Source organism: Hordeum vulgare, chromosome 2H (assembly GCF_904849725.1).
Source record: "Hordeum vulgare subsp. vulgare chromosome 2H, MorexV3_pseudomolecules_assembly, whole genome shotgun sequence".
NCBI classification, from domain to species: Eukaryota; Viridiplantae; Streptophyta; class Magnoliopsida; order Poales; family Poaceae; genus Hordeum; species Hordeum vulgare.
The window spans coordinates 109389904-109409024 of record NC_058519.1 but is presented as its reverse complement, the minus strand read 5'-3'; the positions used below and the strand labels follow the sequence as shown (position 1 = coordinate 109409024).

Sequence of the window (19121 nt, the reverse complement as noted above, 5' to 3'; positions counted from 1 at the left end):
TGGAATGACCGACAAAACGAGTGATTTGTATGTTTGATGTTGTATTCTTGAACTATTTATTGTATTGGAAAATAAACTATTTGTTGTATTGGAAAATAAACTATTTGTTTGAGTTGTAATAAAATTAAACTATTTATTGTTCATTTTTTTTATGTGTTTGATCTTCTTGTTTTGTTTGAAGTGTCAAATGTTGTATGTGTTGCGTGCGCCTTTTTTTATAGTGCTTGCCGAAGCGGCTCGCGCACGCTATATTTTACAACGATCGCTGAAGACAGTGCTCTACGCCATGTAAAAAATCGCAAAAAATCGGCGTTGTATGCTTATTTTAACGTGCCGCACGGTTGCGCGCGTGTTGGAGATGCTCTAAGTGCCAATTCAAACCAAGCAAGAAGGTAATGCCCCTTCCCTGCAGCCTCCAAAGTTTAAGTGTATATATGAATTGCTTAGCTTTTTTCGTCGGTTCAAACTTTTGTTGCATTTGCTAGGAACATAGTATTAGGGTATAAGGTCTGGAGTAAGTCCTAGCTTTTACAATTTACAATTTATTCAAAATTGTTGTTGCCTTTTCTGTGTCCACATATATGCCTTTTGAGCCATATCCATGAGTCTATTGGATTCCCAGCTTAACAAGGAACAAAAGGGCAAATAACAATTTCCATGACGGCAATCTCACACACACATAGGACCATAATTCGCATCGACAGATAAAATAAAAGCAGTTAGTAATATTCTCCTCTTCTTTTTCTCACATTGGCTGTAGACCTGTAGTACACTTACACATGGTGATGATGAACATGTCCTAGTACACCGGAAAAGTGTAATCGTCGAGATAAGGGTGAAATTCATAGCTCCTACTCTGCTGCTTACAGTCCTGTACAACGGCTTCCAAACCTTAGCATTTTTCCTCCAGCTTACTCTCATACCAAAATATACAGCAGCAGCAGCAGCAGCAGTCATGGGAACAATCATGGCGATGTCGCCGGCTGAAAAAATATTCCGACACGGGACAAGCTCTCATGATGCCTGTGGTCGCGGCAGGGTTGCTATCTCTACCAGTGTTTTGTGCAACGCTTGCGGCCTCGAGAAGAAAGGTGCGTGGTCTGACCCTCTCAACCGCAGAACCTTCTCCGGTGGGTTAGCCATACACATGCTCTGCTGAAGAGAAAGAGGTATTGCGCTGTCCTCTGTTGTCTCAACAAAGAATCGTCGCACAGATCCGTAGTTCCCTTCTGTTAACATGAGTTTCTCCGTAATAGGGGCAAAGGGGATAGGTCTCATGGACACCGAAGCCAAGGATACATCCTACAAAGACAAATGGAGTGGGTGTGGAATGTTAATTTCAAAACTAGGATTCAGTATTTCAATGATATGATTGGACATGATTGTTGACAGTATACCTTGGCAGGACTTTGGTTGAATAATAGATCTCTTACTAAAGCCTTGTCGATGTTGATTGCGGTGGGAGGCCGGTCCTTGCCATTGGAGTATACTAATTCCTGTGCCTTCTGGAGCATACCATTTGTATCCATCTAAAACAATGGGAGCAGAATTGTCTGGCATCAGGCAGAATCTTTGAAGATATACTAACTCGAACGCTAGACAACATTGAAGATATTTTTTTCCAAATTTTTAAATGTAATTATGCTGTCACAGAGGTCAAACCTGTTGTTGGAAGATATCAAGAGCACTATGTCCATTTGTCAACATTGTTGCACACAGGAAAACAGCCTTCGCAACTTTCGATGGAAACTTCTCCATCGCATGGGATATGCAAGCACCCCCAAAATCATGTCCAACCAAGATAGCCTATGTAATAACAAGAATTATTAATGATGTATATATTTGCTTAGGTGAACAAAATGCCGGAAATATCACAGAACAGGGACCAGTCTCAAAGGAAAAAAAAACTCTTCAAAATAAATTATGTAATGCTGGAAAATATCAAAACCAGTGCCAAAAAAATTCCAACAATACTAAGAAAATGTGAAATTGAATCTGATGCATCAGCGAGTAAAGTGGCATCCTTTGATAAATAAATTACACATACATTAATGGCATGTGACGTAGCAACTCAAAACTACTTAAGTAAGAGTAGTACGGCACCAAGAATGGGCGTTTTCATGTGATCCCGCTGGACCGGCGAGCCGATCACACCACACAGACACAGACGCTTTAGGAAACTATCTGGAGAATTTTCGTCATGTAAGAGTTTTGTTTAACTAATACTCTAATACTGACGCCCAGACTTCAAACCATGACAACCAGAATAACTTCGGCGGCGTTCACTGTTTTGCACTGCTACAGCATGATTCCTTGATTGTGATCCTCGGAAAAAGTTTACAGAAATTGGTTCCAAAATACTGAGAGCATTCTGTGATTATGTTTTTTTTCCTTCACATACATGCTGCTGCCCCGAACGTTTAGGGGTTATCCTAGGCTAATAGTGTCTATCCTAATACTTAACATCTTATAATCTTATCAATCGCAATGGTCAATGATTAGCCTAATAAGTATTCCAAACTGAAGTAATTTTTGCTAAATATGTGAAACATATTCTGTTAGAATATCAAAAGAGAACAAACCTTTTCAGCATCATCTAGGCCCTTAAGGTAAGATGTAAGTGGCTCAGCATACTCTGAAAGACTGCTAATCTTGTTTGTATCAGAAGAATTAATCCCGGAGCCTGTTAAGTCAATAGCATTGACTTTGAACCCACTATCTTCAAGAAGTGACATGGTCTTGTACCAACACCAAGCACCAAACCCACCTCCGTGAACAAGAACAATGATGTTGGTTTCCAAATCTTTGGTATTCAAATCCTGTTTAAAAACAGCACATTGGTTAAGATGGCTATACCGATGCAATGACCGCCGTTACATATGCAAACAACATTGAAACATCTATTTTGTTTAGATAATGGAAGAGCTTTATTGCTTCCTGCCTCTACATGGTAGATCCACATCTTACATACATACAGCCAATATATATTAGAGCCAAAGAATACATCTCCGAGAAGCTTAAAACAACTCTGAAACATCTGCATTACTAAGCACCGATATGCAATAAATCCTTTGAAGTTCACAAGGAATTCAAGAGCATAGGAACTAGACAGAGTGTCAAAGGTATTTGTGTTTTTTATCTCTACTATTAAAGGAGGATATGCCGTCTGTCGTGATGGTTCGACCACGGCAGATCCCCCGTCGCTACAGCTAGCCCTTCCACCGATTTTTATTCATCCCTCCATAAACCAGGCGGCCCTTTCACCGATTTTTTCCCAACCCTCCATAAACCGGTTCAATACACCACGACCCCCCGTCACTAACTGTAGAAATGTTTGTTTGCCAGTGATTCGAAAACAAGAACACCAATTAACTGCCAAATGGCGTGCTAGTTCAGTTAGCATATATACACACATCAACTGACCAGTAGCATTGAAAATGTCAGACACGAACTACACAATCAATCAAAACCTCCCTGCTGGCCGGCCGGCCGGCATCTTCTTCTTAGTCAACAGTCAACATGTAGTTGGTAGCCATGTCCGCACTGGAATTAGTACTCCGGTATATAAGCCAAGATGCTGCCGGCAGCCATTTCCACTAACGGTCAAGACTAAAGACAGACTAGGTAACAACAAAACATTTTTATTTTGAAAACCTATGCAACACAGATTCACCGTGACTGAAACAATTCGAAGTAAAGACCATCAGGAACTAGAATCCATGGGACAAGTTGGAAGGTACCCTCCTTGTCCCTTCTCTAGAATAAATGAACACATGCGACAATATCAGGCCGGTACAAGAAACAATCAATGTAATGGCGTCTGAATTCTGAATCATGCCAATATGTACCAACAGCAACCACCACCCATCACCCAGACGGCCGTAGTTCCCAAATACGTTCTGGACTTTTACTGAAATCAATGCTTAGTGGCTTGCCATATGGATTACATTGTGCAATCACGGAGAGATGAATGGACAGAGGCCCCTGGAGCTCTAGGTTTTCCATGTTTTGACTAACCCTGCTCCCATGGCATACGGGACCCCATGTTATAGCCCCACTTAGCCAGTGGCACAGATAGGTCAGACATTCAGAGGACACCTGCGAAACGGAAGCACTGCTAATCTACTTGGTAATTCTCACATTAGATAGTCGCACTGGGCGCAGAAGCAAATCGAAGGACGTGATGGATTCAAGACATATTTAAGAAACCCAGATGGATTCGTCGAAGGAGCAGCATAGAATTGAAGCGCGAACTACTTGGCCGTCACTCTCGATAAACCCAAAACAAGGAGCAATCCAGATATATCGTGTATAGTTTGAGCAAAGCATGGAAAGGGATCAAAATTCCACCGTAGAAATAGGGGAAGCCGCGTAGAAACTGGACAATCACAGGGCTTCTCAACGGCCGACGCGAAAACCAATCCCCACCAGAAAAGTCAACACGGCGCAGCGTCAAAATTCCACGCGGCGGCACGCGGACCGACCAAGCAATGCGACCGGGAGGAGCGACCGACCGATGAAGGACGGAGGAGGGCGTCGATACCTTGGCGAGGAGCTGCTGCGGCTGGAGCTCGGGGTCGGCGAGCGAGCGCGGGCGCGTGCTGGAGCTCCTGGGCAGCGGCGGGCCCTGCTGCTGCCGCTTCGCGGCGTACCGCACGGACGCGGACCGGTCGAACGCGCCGCCGCCTCCTCCCCCGCGCTGCCCCAGCACGAGCGCCGCGGCGGCGGCCAGCGCCTGCTCGTCGATCTCCGCGGCCTTGGCGCCGCGGCGGGAGGAGGCGGACGAGCGCCGCTTGGCCTGCGGCGGGGAGCCGGAGGGGGGCGGGCTGGACATGCAGGACATGAGAGCGCCCATCGGATCCTCCTCTCTCGTCGGCTCCGATTCAGGAAACCAGCAGCAGTCGTGCCGTCGTGGGACGAGGAAGGGGAAAGAAGATGGAGCAGCAGAGCAGAGGGGGGAGGGAGCGGCAGAAACGGCTGGAAAGGAATACGAAAATTTATACTACTTCCGTTGGTACCGCCGTTTTTGCGGACAGGGACCTCCGTTGAGACGAAATTCGTGTCCCGGTGGTTGGTTGTTGAGGGATCACACAGAGGTAGTGCTGCCTTCATTTGACACGACGGCACGGGAAATGCAGCGTGTTTGGTCAGCAGATTTCTAAACAGATTTTATTAGGGAAACGTTTTCCGACGGCGCCGGCCGAAGGCCCGTCCTACGCGCGTCGTGCGATTCTTTTATTTTTGCTACTATCGATAGGATTTTTTACTAAAATCGTTGATAATTTTTGCTACATTTTTTTCACTAAGAAAATTGCATTCATGTTTTAGTTGTAACCCGAGTTTATCGAATTTTTTACTATGTCCGTGTTAATTTTTGCTATAACCGATAATATTTTTTGCTATAATCGTTCATTAAAAAATTGTATACATGTTAGTTAGAGTTGCAACCTGAGTTTACCAGATTGTTTTTGCTACAACCTACATTTGTTTTACTACCACGCATCATCACCGTCGTTTTTTTGCTACGATCATATTTTTTTCTACAACCATATTTTTTATGTATCCGTAACCGAAATTTGCTGCATTGTGGCCGAAATTTGGTGCATCGAATTTTTTTGCTACATGAAAAGATCTGACGATCATAAGAGATCCAATCTGACTGATTGAGCGGTCCGCGTGCGACCGACCAAAAGTTTAAGCCGATGCGCCGGCGCAGAGCACTGTCCATTTTATCTATACTACTAATAAAAGATCAAACGTAAACTTCCCTACGTACACACAGGAATTACCCACACAAAACCGAACAAGGATCTCCACCAAACGATTAGGAAAGAATTATAAATCTAACGCCTATCCACCATCAAGGCAGCACCACACTGTGCATTTACCAATTACAGTTAGGCTGACCGTGCTCCACCTCCACGTACAGAGAAAAACGATATGCCCGCCCCCGCACCGCCCGCAGACGCCCGCCCCCGCACCCCTCTCCCTCCCCGTCGGGTCTCCTCTCCCTCCCCGTCGGCCACCCTCTCCGCCTCTCCACCACTGCCGCGCCCCGCAGCACGCCGGACGTCCTCTCCCTCCCCGCCGACCCTCCTCTCCCTCCCCGATGGCCCTCCCCCCGGACCTCCGACCTCGCCGCCTCCCCTCCTCCGACCGTTGAGCCTGTAAACCTACAAAATCCGCGATCTGGATAAGCCCCAATTCCAAACCCGCCCTGCCCTTGCCCGTCCGCTCCTCCCCCGCTCCGCAGCCAGCCATGGCGATCTCCACAGATTCGCGCAGCGAGGAGAAGGTACGCGCGCTCGCCGTCCCCCCTCCCCCGCCTCCCCTCGCGGAATCTCATCCCCGCGTCCCTTGCGCGCAAGCAATCCCGGCGCCCCCCGGTGGGGGCGCGTAGCGGCGGGTTCTTGGGATTCGACGCCGAATCGGCGCTCGTCTATTCGTGGCGTCGGATGTAGTTGGCGATTTGCTCTGTTCTGCTTCCCTTGGCGGCTTAGGGTGGGCTGTTGGTTAGGGTTTGCAAGCTGATGCCAGGCGTTGAAAGGGTCCGGGACCTGTTCCCGTCCTGGTTGGTTCAAGATTATATTTTTGGGCTCAGCAAAGCGAACAAACCCATCGGTTCTTGGCATTTGCTTAGTTTTCCTCTCGATCTATTACCAGCTTCTTGTAATGGCTTATATACATGCTTAAAATATGCATCTTCTAGGTAATTTATTCTATGGGGCTTCATGAGTATGCTACTCTTCCGGTGAAGTGGAGCAATAATGGTGTATTTTTGTTGCCTCTGTGTAGCCTTCGCAGCATTCTCAGGAGGAGAAGCGGTAGGTTTCTTCCCCCTCCAGCATCATTTTTTTATTGTGCATTTAGATTTTACAAACCAATATCCATTTAAATAAACAAATTGCCGTACCCAAAACATTTATTTTACACTCTTGCCATGTATGAAATCCATTTGTGAAAAGTACATAACCAGGTACAGCAGAATGTTAGCCATCGTAAGATGCATTTGCATTATTAGGAAAAACATATAAGCCAATAAAGGGCAAACAAGTAGTCGATAGCATTGCAAATTCTTCACAGGAACCATATATATCGTATCATAATATTATTTGAAATACAGAAAATTTGCTAATCAAGTTGTTTTACGGGTCAAGACACGGTGGTTGTTGGAAAAAGTGGTACTTAGGGCCATACTTCTCTTATGAACCTGTTAATAGCTCCATGGCTCTGCAAAATCTACTTGTGGCAGTAATATTTATTGGCTTCAGTAAAATGGTCGGAAGTACAATTGCTAAGCATTGTCATAGGCTTGGGGAAAGAACATAGGTGATCCTGTTTCCCAATTAATCTTCTGAAGGCACATTTTTCTCAACAAATACAAACTCTTTCTTTAAGCCACAAGTACCAACTAAGTATATTCACAGCCAGCAATGGCCACACAAAGCAGAAAAACATATGAACTTACAGTTCTAAGTTCACCACCAAGGCCAATCTCTCCAGTAAATGCAATATCATTTGGGATAGGAAATTCCAAGAAACTGAAAACAAGGAGGAGTGGGGTTACTTCAATAAACATATACAATAAAATATAGACAGAAAGGAATCTGCCCCCATGCTTTGTCAAATTCATGTCATACTTATCCAGTTCATCCAGTAAATTTTAATTAGCCTATGAAACTATCCCTAACCAAAATCTGCATGATGATCCTAACACAAGGGCATGTGTGGAGAGGTATTCAAGGCAGGAGGTCCAGTACTTATATTAATGCTAAAAATTATATTTGATGACACCTTAACCTGTAAGTCATGTTTCTGGTAGTGTAGTTTTTTTGAAACTTCCTTAATGGTAATCATACAGGTATGCAATAGTCGCTTCTTTAAATTAAAGTAGTTTGCCTATGAGAGATATATAACAATTCAGTTCTCTGACCATGAATAATGCGGGATAATTCTAAATTTTTGATGGAAAAAAACCATCACACTTTAAAAAGTAAAGGTTGGTATTTTTGGAAAGGAAAATTCTCTGACATGCATTTAAATTCAAAGTTTTCTAGATTGTTCAACAAGTTTACTGGACGCTGGACGTTGCCGCCACACGAAGCAGCGACTTTTCAACGACGGATAAGTGGAAGAAGGATGACGGGGTGGGACCGTTGCCAAAGACGACCGCTGCTCCAAGCAGGCTCCTTCCGAAGCCGGTAACACTCCTCTCTCTTTCTCTGCAACTTCTTCCCTATCTACTCTCGAGTTTCTCTCAATTTGCAGCAGAGCCATGTGGTGGACTGGTGGTCGGGGATAAGGGCATGTGGCGGCGACATGATCCATCGCGCCCTCTGCACCCGATCACTGTATTTAAGCTCCATGTGCATCAACAGGTTTGAGCCGGTGATATAGATCGAGCAGGTCGCATGAGCTTGTCGGCAACACCTGATCTTTGATTAGTTTTTACGTTTATTTTAGGTGATTTCTTCTCTAAAAAAATAATTTGGGACGTCAAAAACTACATTTTAAAATGGTTCATGCAAACTGAATTTGATCGATCCCGCATTCCTGAAAATTTTACGCACTTACTAATGCCAAATGGCAGCAAGTTTGCACAAGTGAGTTTAGATTAATAGTTGTCAGGTTGCCACCTGATATAACAAAGAACGTGTTGATACCTATTGATACATTTATAATGAGTTGGTTGAAGATAATCCTATCAATAACCCCTACACCAGCTGCATTGGAGAGTACTCTGTTTTTCATGTTTCTTGTTTGCTATGTATTTGTCCCTTTAACCCTATCTACATTTGATTAAACAATTTCTCACTAAACATTAAGAAATATTTGTACATTTAAGGTTCTGGTTGCATCTCCGTGAAGAATTGCCGGTTTCATTTAACAGATTGTCTTGGAAAGGTTGCGTATGTGATAGGTTTGGCATGCTATTAAATTAAAATAATGGGTCTTCACATTGAGTCGTTTAATTTACTTAATTGATGTTTTGTTTTTCACGAATTTCATTAGTCGAGACGTGCATCAAAGATTATATATGTTGTTAGCATTTTGTTACAAAGTTCATTTATGGGATATGATTAAATAACTGATTTAAGACATGCAAATATGCATCTACTCTTGCAGTCTATTATCCTTCTATGAAAATATTCCATGCAAAATTTTACGCTCCAACAGGTTCACATGCTAAATATATTTCTTTATTACTTTGTGATATAAGGAATGGACATCTTAATTGCTGGTAATTATGGGGAATATCGTGACATGTATGGCAATAGGGAAGGATACATTTGAAGCTTTGCAGATCGTATGCCTGGATGATAGTGAGGAGGATAGCTGGCTCTATATTGTGTAAATTGTTGTGTATCCATGGAACTCGGAAGTATGCATTCCAGCCCTTAATGCATGGATGAACGAGTTAGGAGGAAAACACATTGTACTTTTCGTGATTTATGGTGTGTCGAAGTCCTCAACTTCATACAATTATTTTACTGTATTTTCGTTGATGATTTTGTTGTTCTCACACGTCTTGTTTGACTCTTTATATTATTTAAAATAGACTATGATATATTTGATCTTCACATTTTTAGCACGTATTCGTAAGTTCTATTTACTCTTAATCGGTCTCAATCTCGACATTGTTTGGTTGCTTTCCTTTGAAGATGAAGATGAAGATGAAGTAATAGAAGGTTCTGATGAGTTACCTCCAGTCATCCTTGAAGGTGGTCTAAGAATTCCTGGCTCAGTTTACAATCAGCTGTTTGACTACCAAAAAGTGGGAGTGCAGTGGTTATGGGAGTTACATTGTCAAAGGGCTGGTGGAATAATTGGCGATGAAATGGGCTTAGGAAAGACCGTGCAGGTCTTATCATTTCTTGGTGCTTTGCATGACAGTGGTATGTACAAGCCTAGCATTGTTATCTTTCATGTGACCCTTTTGCAACAGTGACGAAGGGAGGCCAGTAAATGGTATCCAAAATTAAAAGTTGAGATCTTACATGATTCTGCAAACAGTTCAAGTAAAAAGTGTTGGAGTTATGCCCTAGAGGCAATAATAAATATAGTTATTATTATAATTCCTGTATCAAGATAATCGTTTATTATCCATGCTATAATTGTATTGAATGAAGACTCATTTACATGTGTGGATACATAGACAAAACACTGTCCCTAGCAAGCCTCTAGTTGGCTAGCCAATTGATCAAAGATAGTCAGTGTCTTCTGATTATGAACAAAGTGTTGTTGCTTGATAACTGAATCACGTCATTAGGAGAATCACGTGATGGACTAGACCCAAACTAATAGACGTAGCATGTTGATCGTGTCATTTTGTTGCTACTATTTTCTGCGTGTCAAGTATTTATTCCTATGACCATGAGATCATATAACTCACTGACACCGGAGGAATGCTTTGTGTGTATCAAACGTCGCAATGTAACTGGGTGACTATAAAGATGCTCTACAGCTATCTCCGAAGGTGTTAGTTGAGTTAGTATGGATCAAGACTGGGATTTGTCACTCCGTGTGACGGAGAGGTATCTCGGGGCCCACTCGGTAATACAACATCACACACAAGCCTTGCAAGCAATGTGACTTAGTGTAAGTTGCGGGATCTTGTATTACGGAACGAGTAAAGAGACTTGCCAGTAAACGAGAATGAAATAGGTATGCGGATACTGACGATCGAATCTCGGGCAAGTAACATACCGAAGGACAAAGGGAATGACATACGGGATTATATGAATCCTTGGCACTGAGGTTCAAACGATAAGATCTTCGTAGAATATGTAGGATCCAATATGGGCATCCGGGTCCCGGTATTGGATATTGACCGAGGAGTCTCTCGGGTCATGTCTACATAGTTCTCGAACCCGCAGGGTCTGCACACTTAAGGTCCGACGTTGTTTTATGCGTATTTGAGTTATATGGTTGGTTACCGAATGTTGTTCGGAGTCCCAGATGAGATCACGGACATCACGAGGGTTTCCGGAATGGTCCGGAAACGAAGATTGATATATAGGATGACCTCATTTGATTACCGGAAGGTTTTCGGAGTTACCGGGAATGACGAATGGGTTCCGGGAGTTCACCGGGGGGGGGGCAACCCACCCCGGGGAAGCCCATAGGCCTTGAGGGTGGCACACCAGCCCTTAGTGGGCTGGTGGGACAGCCCAAAAGGGCCCTATGCGCCTAGGAAAGAAAATCAAAGAGAAAATAAAAAAAAGGAGGAGGTGGGAAGGGAAGGAAGGACTCCCACCCACCAAACCAAGTCCAACTCGGTTTGGGGGGGAGCCTTCCCCCTTGGACTCGGCCGACCCCCTTGGGGCTCCTTGAGCCCCAAGGCAAGGTCCCCTCCCTACCACCTATATATACGGAGGTTTTAGGGCTGATTTGAGACGACTTTTTCACGGCAGCCCGACCACATACCTCCACGATTTTTCCTCTAGATCGCGTTTCTGCGGAGCTCGGGCGGAGCCCTGCTGAGACAAGGTCATCACCAACCTCCGGAGCGCCGTCACGCTGCCGGAGAACTCTTCTACCTCTCCGTCTCTCTTGCTGGATCAAGAAGGCCGAGATCATCGTCGAGCTGTACGTGTGCTGAACGCGGAGGTGCCGTCCGTTCGGTACTAGATCGTGGGACTGATCGCGGGATTGTTCGCGGGGCGGATCGAGGGACGTGAGGACGTTCCACTACATCAACCGCGTTCACTAACGCTTCTGCTGTACGATCTACAAGGGTACGTAGATCACTCATCCCCTCTGTAGATGGACATCACCATGGTAGGTCTTCGTGCGCGTAGGAAATTTTTTGTTTCCCATGCGACGTTCCCCAACAGTGGCATCATGAGCTAGGTTCATGCGTAGATGTCTTCTCGAGTAGAACACAAAAGTTTTTGTGGGCGGTGATGTGCGTTTTTCTGCCCTCCTTAGTCTTTTCTTGATTCCACGGTATTGTTGGATTGAAGCGGCTTGGACCGACATTACTCGTACGCTTACGAGAGACTGGTTTCATCGCTACGAGTAACCCCGTTGCTCAAAGATGACTGGCAAGTGTCGGTTTCTCCAACTTTAGTTGAATCGGATTTGACCGAGGAGGTCCTTGGATGAGGTTAAATAGCAACTCATATATCTCCGTTGTGGTGTTTGCGTAAGTAAGATGCGATCCTACTAGATACCCATGGTCACCACGTAAAACATGCAACAACAAAATTAGAGGACGTCTAACTTGTTTTTGCAGGGTATGCTTGTGATGTGATATGGCCAACGATGTGATGTGATATATTGGATGTATGAGATGATCATGTTGTAATAGAAAATATCGACTTGCACGTCGATGGTACGGCAACCGGCAGGAGCCATAGGGTTGTCTTTATACTAACGTTTGTGCTTGCAGATGCGTTTACTATTTTGCTAGGATGTAGCTTTAGTAGTAATAGCATGAGTAGCACGACAACCCCGATGGCAACACGTTGATGGAGATCATGGTGTGGCGCCGGTGACAAGAAGATCGTGCCGGTGCTTTGGTGATGGAGATCAAGAAGCACGTGATGATGGCCATATCATGTCACTTATGAATTGCATGTGATGTTAATCCTTTTATGCACCTTATTTTGCTTAGAATGACGGTAGCATTATGAGGTGATCTCTCACTAAAATTTCAAGACGAAATTGTGTTCTCCCCGACTGTGCACCGTTGCTACAGTTCGTCGTTTCGAGACACCACGTGATGATCGGGTGTGATAGACTCAACGTTCACATACAACGGGTGCAAAACAGTTGCGCACGCGGAACACTCGGGTTAAGCTTGACGAGCCTAGCATGTGTAGACATGGCCTCGGAACACATGAGACCGAAAGGTCGATCATGAATCATATAGATGATATGATTAGCATAGGGATGCTTACCACTGAAACTATACTCAACTCACGTGATGATCGGACTTGAGCTAGTGTAAGTGGATCATGAACCACTCAAATGACTAGAGAGATGTACTTTTTGAGTGGGAGTTTAGCGAATAATTTGATTAAAGTTAAACTCTAATTATCTTGAACATAGTCTAAGTCCACTTTTAATATATTTGTGTTGTAGATCATGGCTCACGCTACAGTCATCCTGAATTTTAATACGTTCCTAGAGAAAGCTAAGTTGAAAGATGATGGAAGCAACTTTGTAGAATGGGCTCGTAATCTTAAGCTAATCTTACAAGCTGGGAAGAAGGATTATGTCCTTAATGCTGCGCTAGGAGATGAACCACCCGCTACGGCTGATCAGGATGTTAAGAACGCTTGGTTAGCACGTAAGGAGGACTACTCAATAGTTCAATGTGCAGTCTTGTATGGCTTAGAACCGGGACTTCAACGTCGCTTTGAGCGTCATGGAGCATTTGAGATGTTCCAGGAGTTGAAGTTTATCTTTCAGAAGAACGCCCGGATCGAGAGGTATGAGACCTCCGATAAATTCTATGCTTGCAAGATGGAGGAAAACTCGTCTGTCAGTGAACATGTGCTCAAAATGTCTGGGTACTCAAACCGTCTAGCTGAGCTGGGGATTGAACTCCCGCAAGAGGCTATCACTGACAGAATCCTTCAATCACTGCCGCCAAGCTATAAAGGCTTTGTGTTGAACTACAACATGCAAGGGATGAACAAGTCTCCCGGCGAGTTGTTTGCGATGCTGAAAGTCGCAGAGTCTGAACTCTGTAAAGAGCATCAAGTGTTGATGGTGAATAAGACCACTAGTTTCAAGAGAAATGGCAAAGGCAAGAAGGGTAATTCGAAGAAGAGCGGCAAGCCTGTTGCCAATCCGACAAAGAAACCCAAAGCTGGACTTAAGCCTGAAACGGAGTGTTACTATTGCAAGGGTATGGGTCACTGGAAGCGCAATTGCCCCAAGTATCTGGCAGATAAGAAGGCGGACAAAGAAAAATCAGGTATATTTGATATACATGTTATTGATGTGTACTTAACCGGCTCTCGTAGTAGTGCCTGGGTATTCGATACCGGTTCTGTTGCTCATATTTGCAACTCGAAATAGGAACTGCGGAATAGACGAAGGCTGGTGAAAGATGAAGTGACGATGCGCGTAGGAAATGGTTCCAAGGTTGATGCAATCGCCGTCGGCACAGTTTCACTTCAGTTACCATCAGGATTAGTGATGAACTTAAATCATTGTTATTTAGTGCCTGCGTTGAGCATGAACATTATATCTGGATCTTGTTTATTGCGAGACGGTTACTCTTTTAAGTCAGAGAATAATGGTTGTTCTATTTCTATGAGTAACATCTTTTATGGTCATGCACCTAATGTGAGAGGATTGTTCATATTGAATCTTGATAGCGATACGCATATACATAACATTGAGACCAAAAGAGTTAGAGTTAACAATGATAGCGCCATATTTTTGTGGCACTGCCGCTTAGGTCATATTGGTGTAAAGCGCATGAAGAAACTCCATGCTGATGGACTTTTGGAGTCACTTGACTTTGATTCACTTGACACGTGCAAACCATGCCTCATGGGCAAGATGACTAATACTCCGTTCTCCGGAACAATGGAGCGTGCAAGTGACTTGTTGGAAATCATACATACCGATGTGTGTGGTCCGATGAGCGTGGAGGCACGCGGCGGATATCGTTATTTTCTCACCTTCACTGACGATTTGAGTAGATATGGTTATGTCTACTTGATGAAGCACAAGTCTGAAACATTTGAAAAGTTCAAGCAATTTCAGAGTGAAGTGGAAAATCATCGTAACAAGAAGATCAAGTTCCTACGGTCTGATCGTGGGGGTGAATATCTGAGTTTCGAGTTTGGTACTCACTTAAGACAATGTGGAATTGTTTCACAGTTAACACCGCCTGGAACACCACAGCGTAATGGTGTGTCCGAACGTCGTAATCGTACTCTATTTGAGATGGTGCGATCTATGATGTCTCTTACTGATTTGCCGTTATCGTTTTGGGGTTATGCATTAGAAACAGCTGCATTCACTTTAAATAGGGCACCATCAAAATCCGTTGAGACGACACCATACGAACTGTGGTATGGCAAAAGGCCAAAGTTGTCGTTTCTTAAAGTTTGGGGATGTGATGCTTATGTCAAAAAGCTTCAGCCTGAAAAGCTGGAACCCAAAGCGGAAAAGTGCGTCTTCATAGGTTACCCAAAAGAGACAGTTGGGTACACCTTCTATCTCAAATCCGAGGGCAAAGTGTTTGTTGCTAAAAACGGAGCTTTTCTCGAGAAGGAGTTTCTCTCGAGAGAATTGAGTGGGAGGAAGATAGAACTTGACGAGGTTGTCGAACCTCTCATCCCTCTGGATGGTGGCGCAGGGCAAGGGGAAACCTCTGTCGTTGCGACGCCGGTTGAGGAGGAAGTTAATGATGATGATCATGAAACTCCAGTTCAAGTTTCTGTCGAACCACGCAGGTCAACGAGACCACGTGCTGCTCCAGAGTGGTACGGTAATCCCGTCTTATCAATCATGTTGTTAGACAACAATGAACCTGCAAATTATGAAGAAGCAATGGTGGGCCCAGATTCCAACAAATGGCTAGAAGCCATGAAGTCCGAGATAGGATCCATGTATGAGAACAAAGTGTGGACTTTGGAGGTACTACCTGAGGGCCGCAAGGCTATTCAGAACAAATGGATCTTTAAGAGGAAGACGGACGCTGACGGCAATGTGACCGTTTATAAAGCTCGACTTGTGGCAAAGGGTTTTTCACAAGTTCAAGGAGTTGACTACGATGAGACATTCTCACCCGTAGCGATGCTTAAGTCCGTCAGAATCATGTTAGCAATAGCTGCATTTTTCGATTATGAAATCTGGCAGATGGATGTCAAAACGGCGTTCCTTAACGGTTTCCTTAAGGAAGAATTGTATATGATACAACCCGAAGGTTTTGTCGATCCTAAGAATGCTAACAAGGTGTGCAAGCTCCAGCGATCCATTTATGGGCTGGTGCAAGCATCTCGGAGTTGGAACAAACGCTTTGATGAGGTGATCAAAGCATTTGGGTTTATACAAGTGGTTGGAGAATCTTGTATTTACAAGAAAGTGAGTGGGAGCTCTGTGGCGTTTCTAATATTATATGTGGATGACATATTGCTGATTGGAAACAACGTGGAGTTTTTAGAGAGCATAAAGGATTACTTGAATAAGAGTTTCTCTATGAAGGACCTAGGAGAAGCTGCTTACATTCTAGGCATTAAGATTTATAGGGATAGATCAAAACGCCTGATAGAACTTTCAAAAAGCACATACCTTGATAAAGTTTTGAAGAGGTTCAAAATGGAACAGTCCAAGAAAGGGTTCTTGCCAGTTTTACAAGGTACGAGATTGAGTAAGACTCAGTGCCCAGCAACTGATGAAGATAGAGAGCATATGCGCTCCGTCCCCTATGCTTCAGCCATAGGTTCTATCATGTATGCAATGCTGTGTACTAGACCGGATGTTAGCCTGGCCATAAGTATGGCAGGTAGGTTCCAGAGTAATCCAGGAGTGGATCACTGGACAGCGGTCAAGAATATCCTGAAGTACCTGAAAAGGACTAAGGAGATGTTTCTCGTGTATGGAGGTGACGAAGAGCTCGCCGTAAAAGGTTACGTCGATGCAAGCTTTGACACAGATCCGGACGACTCTAAGTCACAAACCGGATACGTATTTATTCTTAATGGGGGTGCGGTAAGCTGGTGCAGTTCCAAGCAAAGCGTCGTAGCAGATTCTACATGTGAAGCGGAGTACATGGCTGCCTCGAAGGCGGCTAAGGAGGGTGTCTGGATGAAGCAGTTCATGACGGATCTTGGAGTGGTGCCAAGCGCACTGAATCCAATAACCTTGTTCTGTGATAACACGGGTGCCATTGCCTTAGCAAAGGAACCACGGTTTCACAAGAAGACCAGACACATCAAACGACGCTTCAACCTCATCCGCGACTACGTCGAGGAAGAGGACGTAAATATATGCAAAGTGCACACGGATCTGAATATAGCAGACCCGCTGACTAAACCTCTTCCACGGCCAAAACATGATCGACACCAGAACTGTATGGGTGTTAGATTTATTACAATGTAATTCACATGGTGATGTGAGGGCTGGATTATTGACTCTAGTGCAAGTGGGAGACTGTTGGAATTATGCCCTAGAGGCAATAATAAATATGGTTGTTATTATAATTCCTGTATCAAGATAATAGTTTATTATCCATGCTATAATTGTATTGAATGAAGACTCAATTACATGTGTGGATACATAGACAAAACACCGTCCCTAGCATGCCTCTAGTTGGCTAGCCAGTTGATCAATGATAGTTAGTGTCTTGTGATTATGAACAAGGTGTTGTTGCTTGATAACTGGATCGCGTCATTGGGAGAATCACGTGATGGACTAGACCCAAACTAATAGACGTAGCATGTTGATCGTGTCATTTTGTTGCTACTGTTTTCTGCGTGTCAAGTATTTATTCCTATGACCATGAGATCGTATAACTCACTGACACCGGAGGAATGCTTTGTGTGTATCAAACGTCGCAACGTAACTGGGTGACTATAAAGATGCTCTACAGCTATCTCCGAAGGTGTTAGTTGAGTTAGTATGGATCAAGACTGGGATTTGTCACTCCGTGTGACGGAGAGGTATCTCGGGGCCCACTCGGTAATACAACATCACACACAAGCCTTGCAAGCAATGTGACTTAGTGTAAGTTGCGGGATCTTGTATTACGGAACGAGTAAAGAGACTTGCCAGTAAACGAGATTGAAATAGGTATGCGGATACTGACGATCGAATCTCGGGCAAGTAACATACCGAAGGACAAAGGGAATGACATACGGGATTATATGAATCCTTGGCACTGAGGTTCAAACGATAAGATCTTCGTAGAATATGTAGGATCCAATATGGGCATCCGGGTCCCGGTATTGGATATTGACCGAGGAGTCTCTCGGGTCATGTCTACATAGTTCTCGAACCCGCAGGGTCTGCACACTTAAGGTCCGACGTTGTTTTATGCATATTTGAGTTATATGGTTGGTTACCGAATGTTGTTCGGAGTCCCGGATGAGATCACGGACGTCACGAGGGTTTCCGGAATGGTCCGGAAACGAAGATTGATATATAGGATGACCTCATTTGATTACCGGAAGGTTTTCGGAGTTACCGGGAATGACGAATGGGTTCCGGGAGTTCACCGAGGGGGGGGGGGCAACCCACCCCGGGGAAGCCCATAGGCCTTGAGGGTGGCACACCAGCCCTTAGTGGGCTGGTGGGACAGCCCAAAAGGGCCCTATGCGCCTAGGAAAGAAAATCAAAGAGAAAAGAAAAAAAAAGGAGGAGGTGGGAAGGGAAGGAAGGACTCCCACCCACCAAACCAAGTCCAACTCGGTTTGGGGGGGGGGAGCCTTCCCCCTTGGACTCGGCCGTTGAGCCCCAAGGCAAGGTCCCCTCCCTCCCACCTATATATACGGAGGTTTTAGGGCTGATTTGAGACGACTTTTCCACAGCAGCCCGACCACATACCTCCACGGTTTTTCCTCTAGATCGCGTTTCTGCGGAGCTCGGGCGGAGCCCTGCTGAGACAAGGTCATCACCAACCTCCGGAGCGCCGTCACGCTGCCGGAGAACTCTTCTACCTCTCCGTCTCTCTTGCTGGATCAAGAAGGCTGAGATCATCGTCGAGCTGTACGTGTGCTGAACGCGGAGGTGCCGTCCGTTCGGTACTAGATCGTGGGACTGATCGCGGGATTGTTCGCGGGGCGGATCGAGGGACGTGAGGACGTTCCACTACATCAACCGCGTTCACTAACGCTTCTGCTGTACGATCTACAAGGGTACGTAGATCAGTCATCCCCTCTCGTAGATGGACATCACCATGGTAGGTCTTCGTGCGCGTAGGAAATTTTTTGTTTCCCATGCGACGTTCCCCAACAAAAAGGGCAAGAGATACAGTGATTCTGGGAGTGATGTTTCTTGGGATAGCGATCAGGAAGAGGTTACACACGTGAAGCCTGCACAAAAGTGGGATGACTTGATTTCACGTGTTGTAAATTCAGGGTCAGGCTTGCTTCTGACGACATATGAGCAGCTAAGCATCATACGGGAGAAGTTGCTTGATATAGAATGGG

General features: G+C 44.7%; 1 protein-coding gene across 1 annotated transcript; it reads right to left on the bottom strand.

Moving 5' to 3' along the window:
* Window positions 1-705: 705 nt before the first annotated feature.
* On the bottom strand, window positions 706-4983 carry LOC123425393 (putative methylesterase 11, chloroplastic). Its single transcript, XM_045109087.1, has 5 exons — window positions 4544-4983; window positions 2583-2819; window positions 1663-1806; window positions 1398-1529; window positions 706-1302 (listed from the first exon to the last, which is right to left on the bottom strand). Exons 1-5 carry the CDS (start codon window positions 4853-4855, stop codon window positions 1015-1017), a joined length of 1113 nt encoding a protein of 370 aa, XP_044965022.1. The 5' UTR covers window positions 4856-4983; the 3' UTR covers window positions 706-1014.
* Between the last annotated feature and the right edge of the window lie 14138 nt (window positions 4984-19121).

What these genes read in the sequence shown, in the direction of transcription:
- LOC123425393 (XM_045109087.1), bottom strand. Translation starts at nt 4,855, where the DNA reads ATGGGCGCTCTCATGTCCTGCATGTCCAGCCCGCCCCCCTCCGGCTCC. An exon ending in GCCTAGATGATGCTGAAAAG is followed by an intron (nt 1,807 to 2,582) that starts GTTTGTTCTCTT and finishes GTTATTACATAG; the next exon opens with GCTATCTTGGTTGGACATGA. An exon ending in TTGATATCTTCCAACAACAG is followed by an intron (nt 1,530 to 1,662) that starts GTTTGACCTCTG and finishes CCATTGTTTTAG; the next exon opens with ATGGATACAAATGGTATGCT.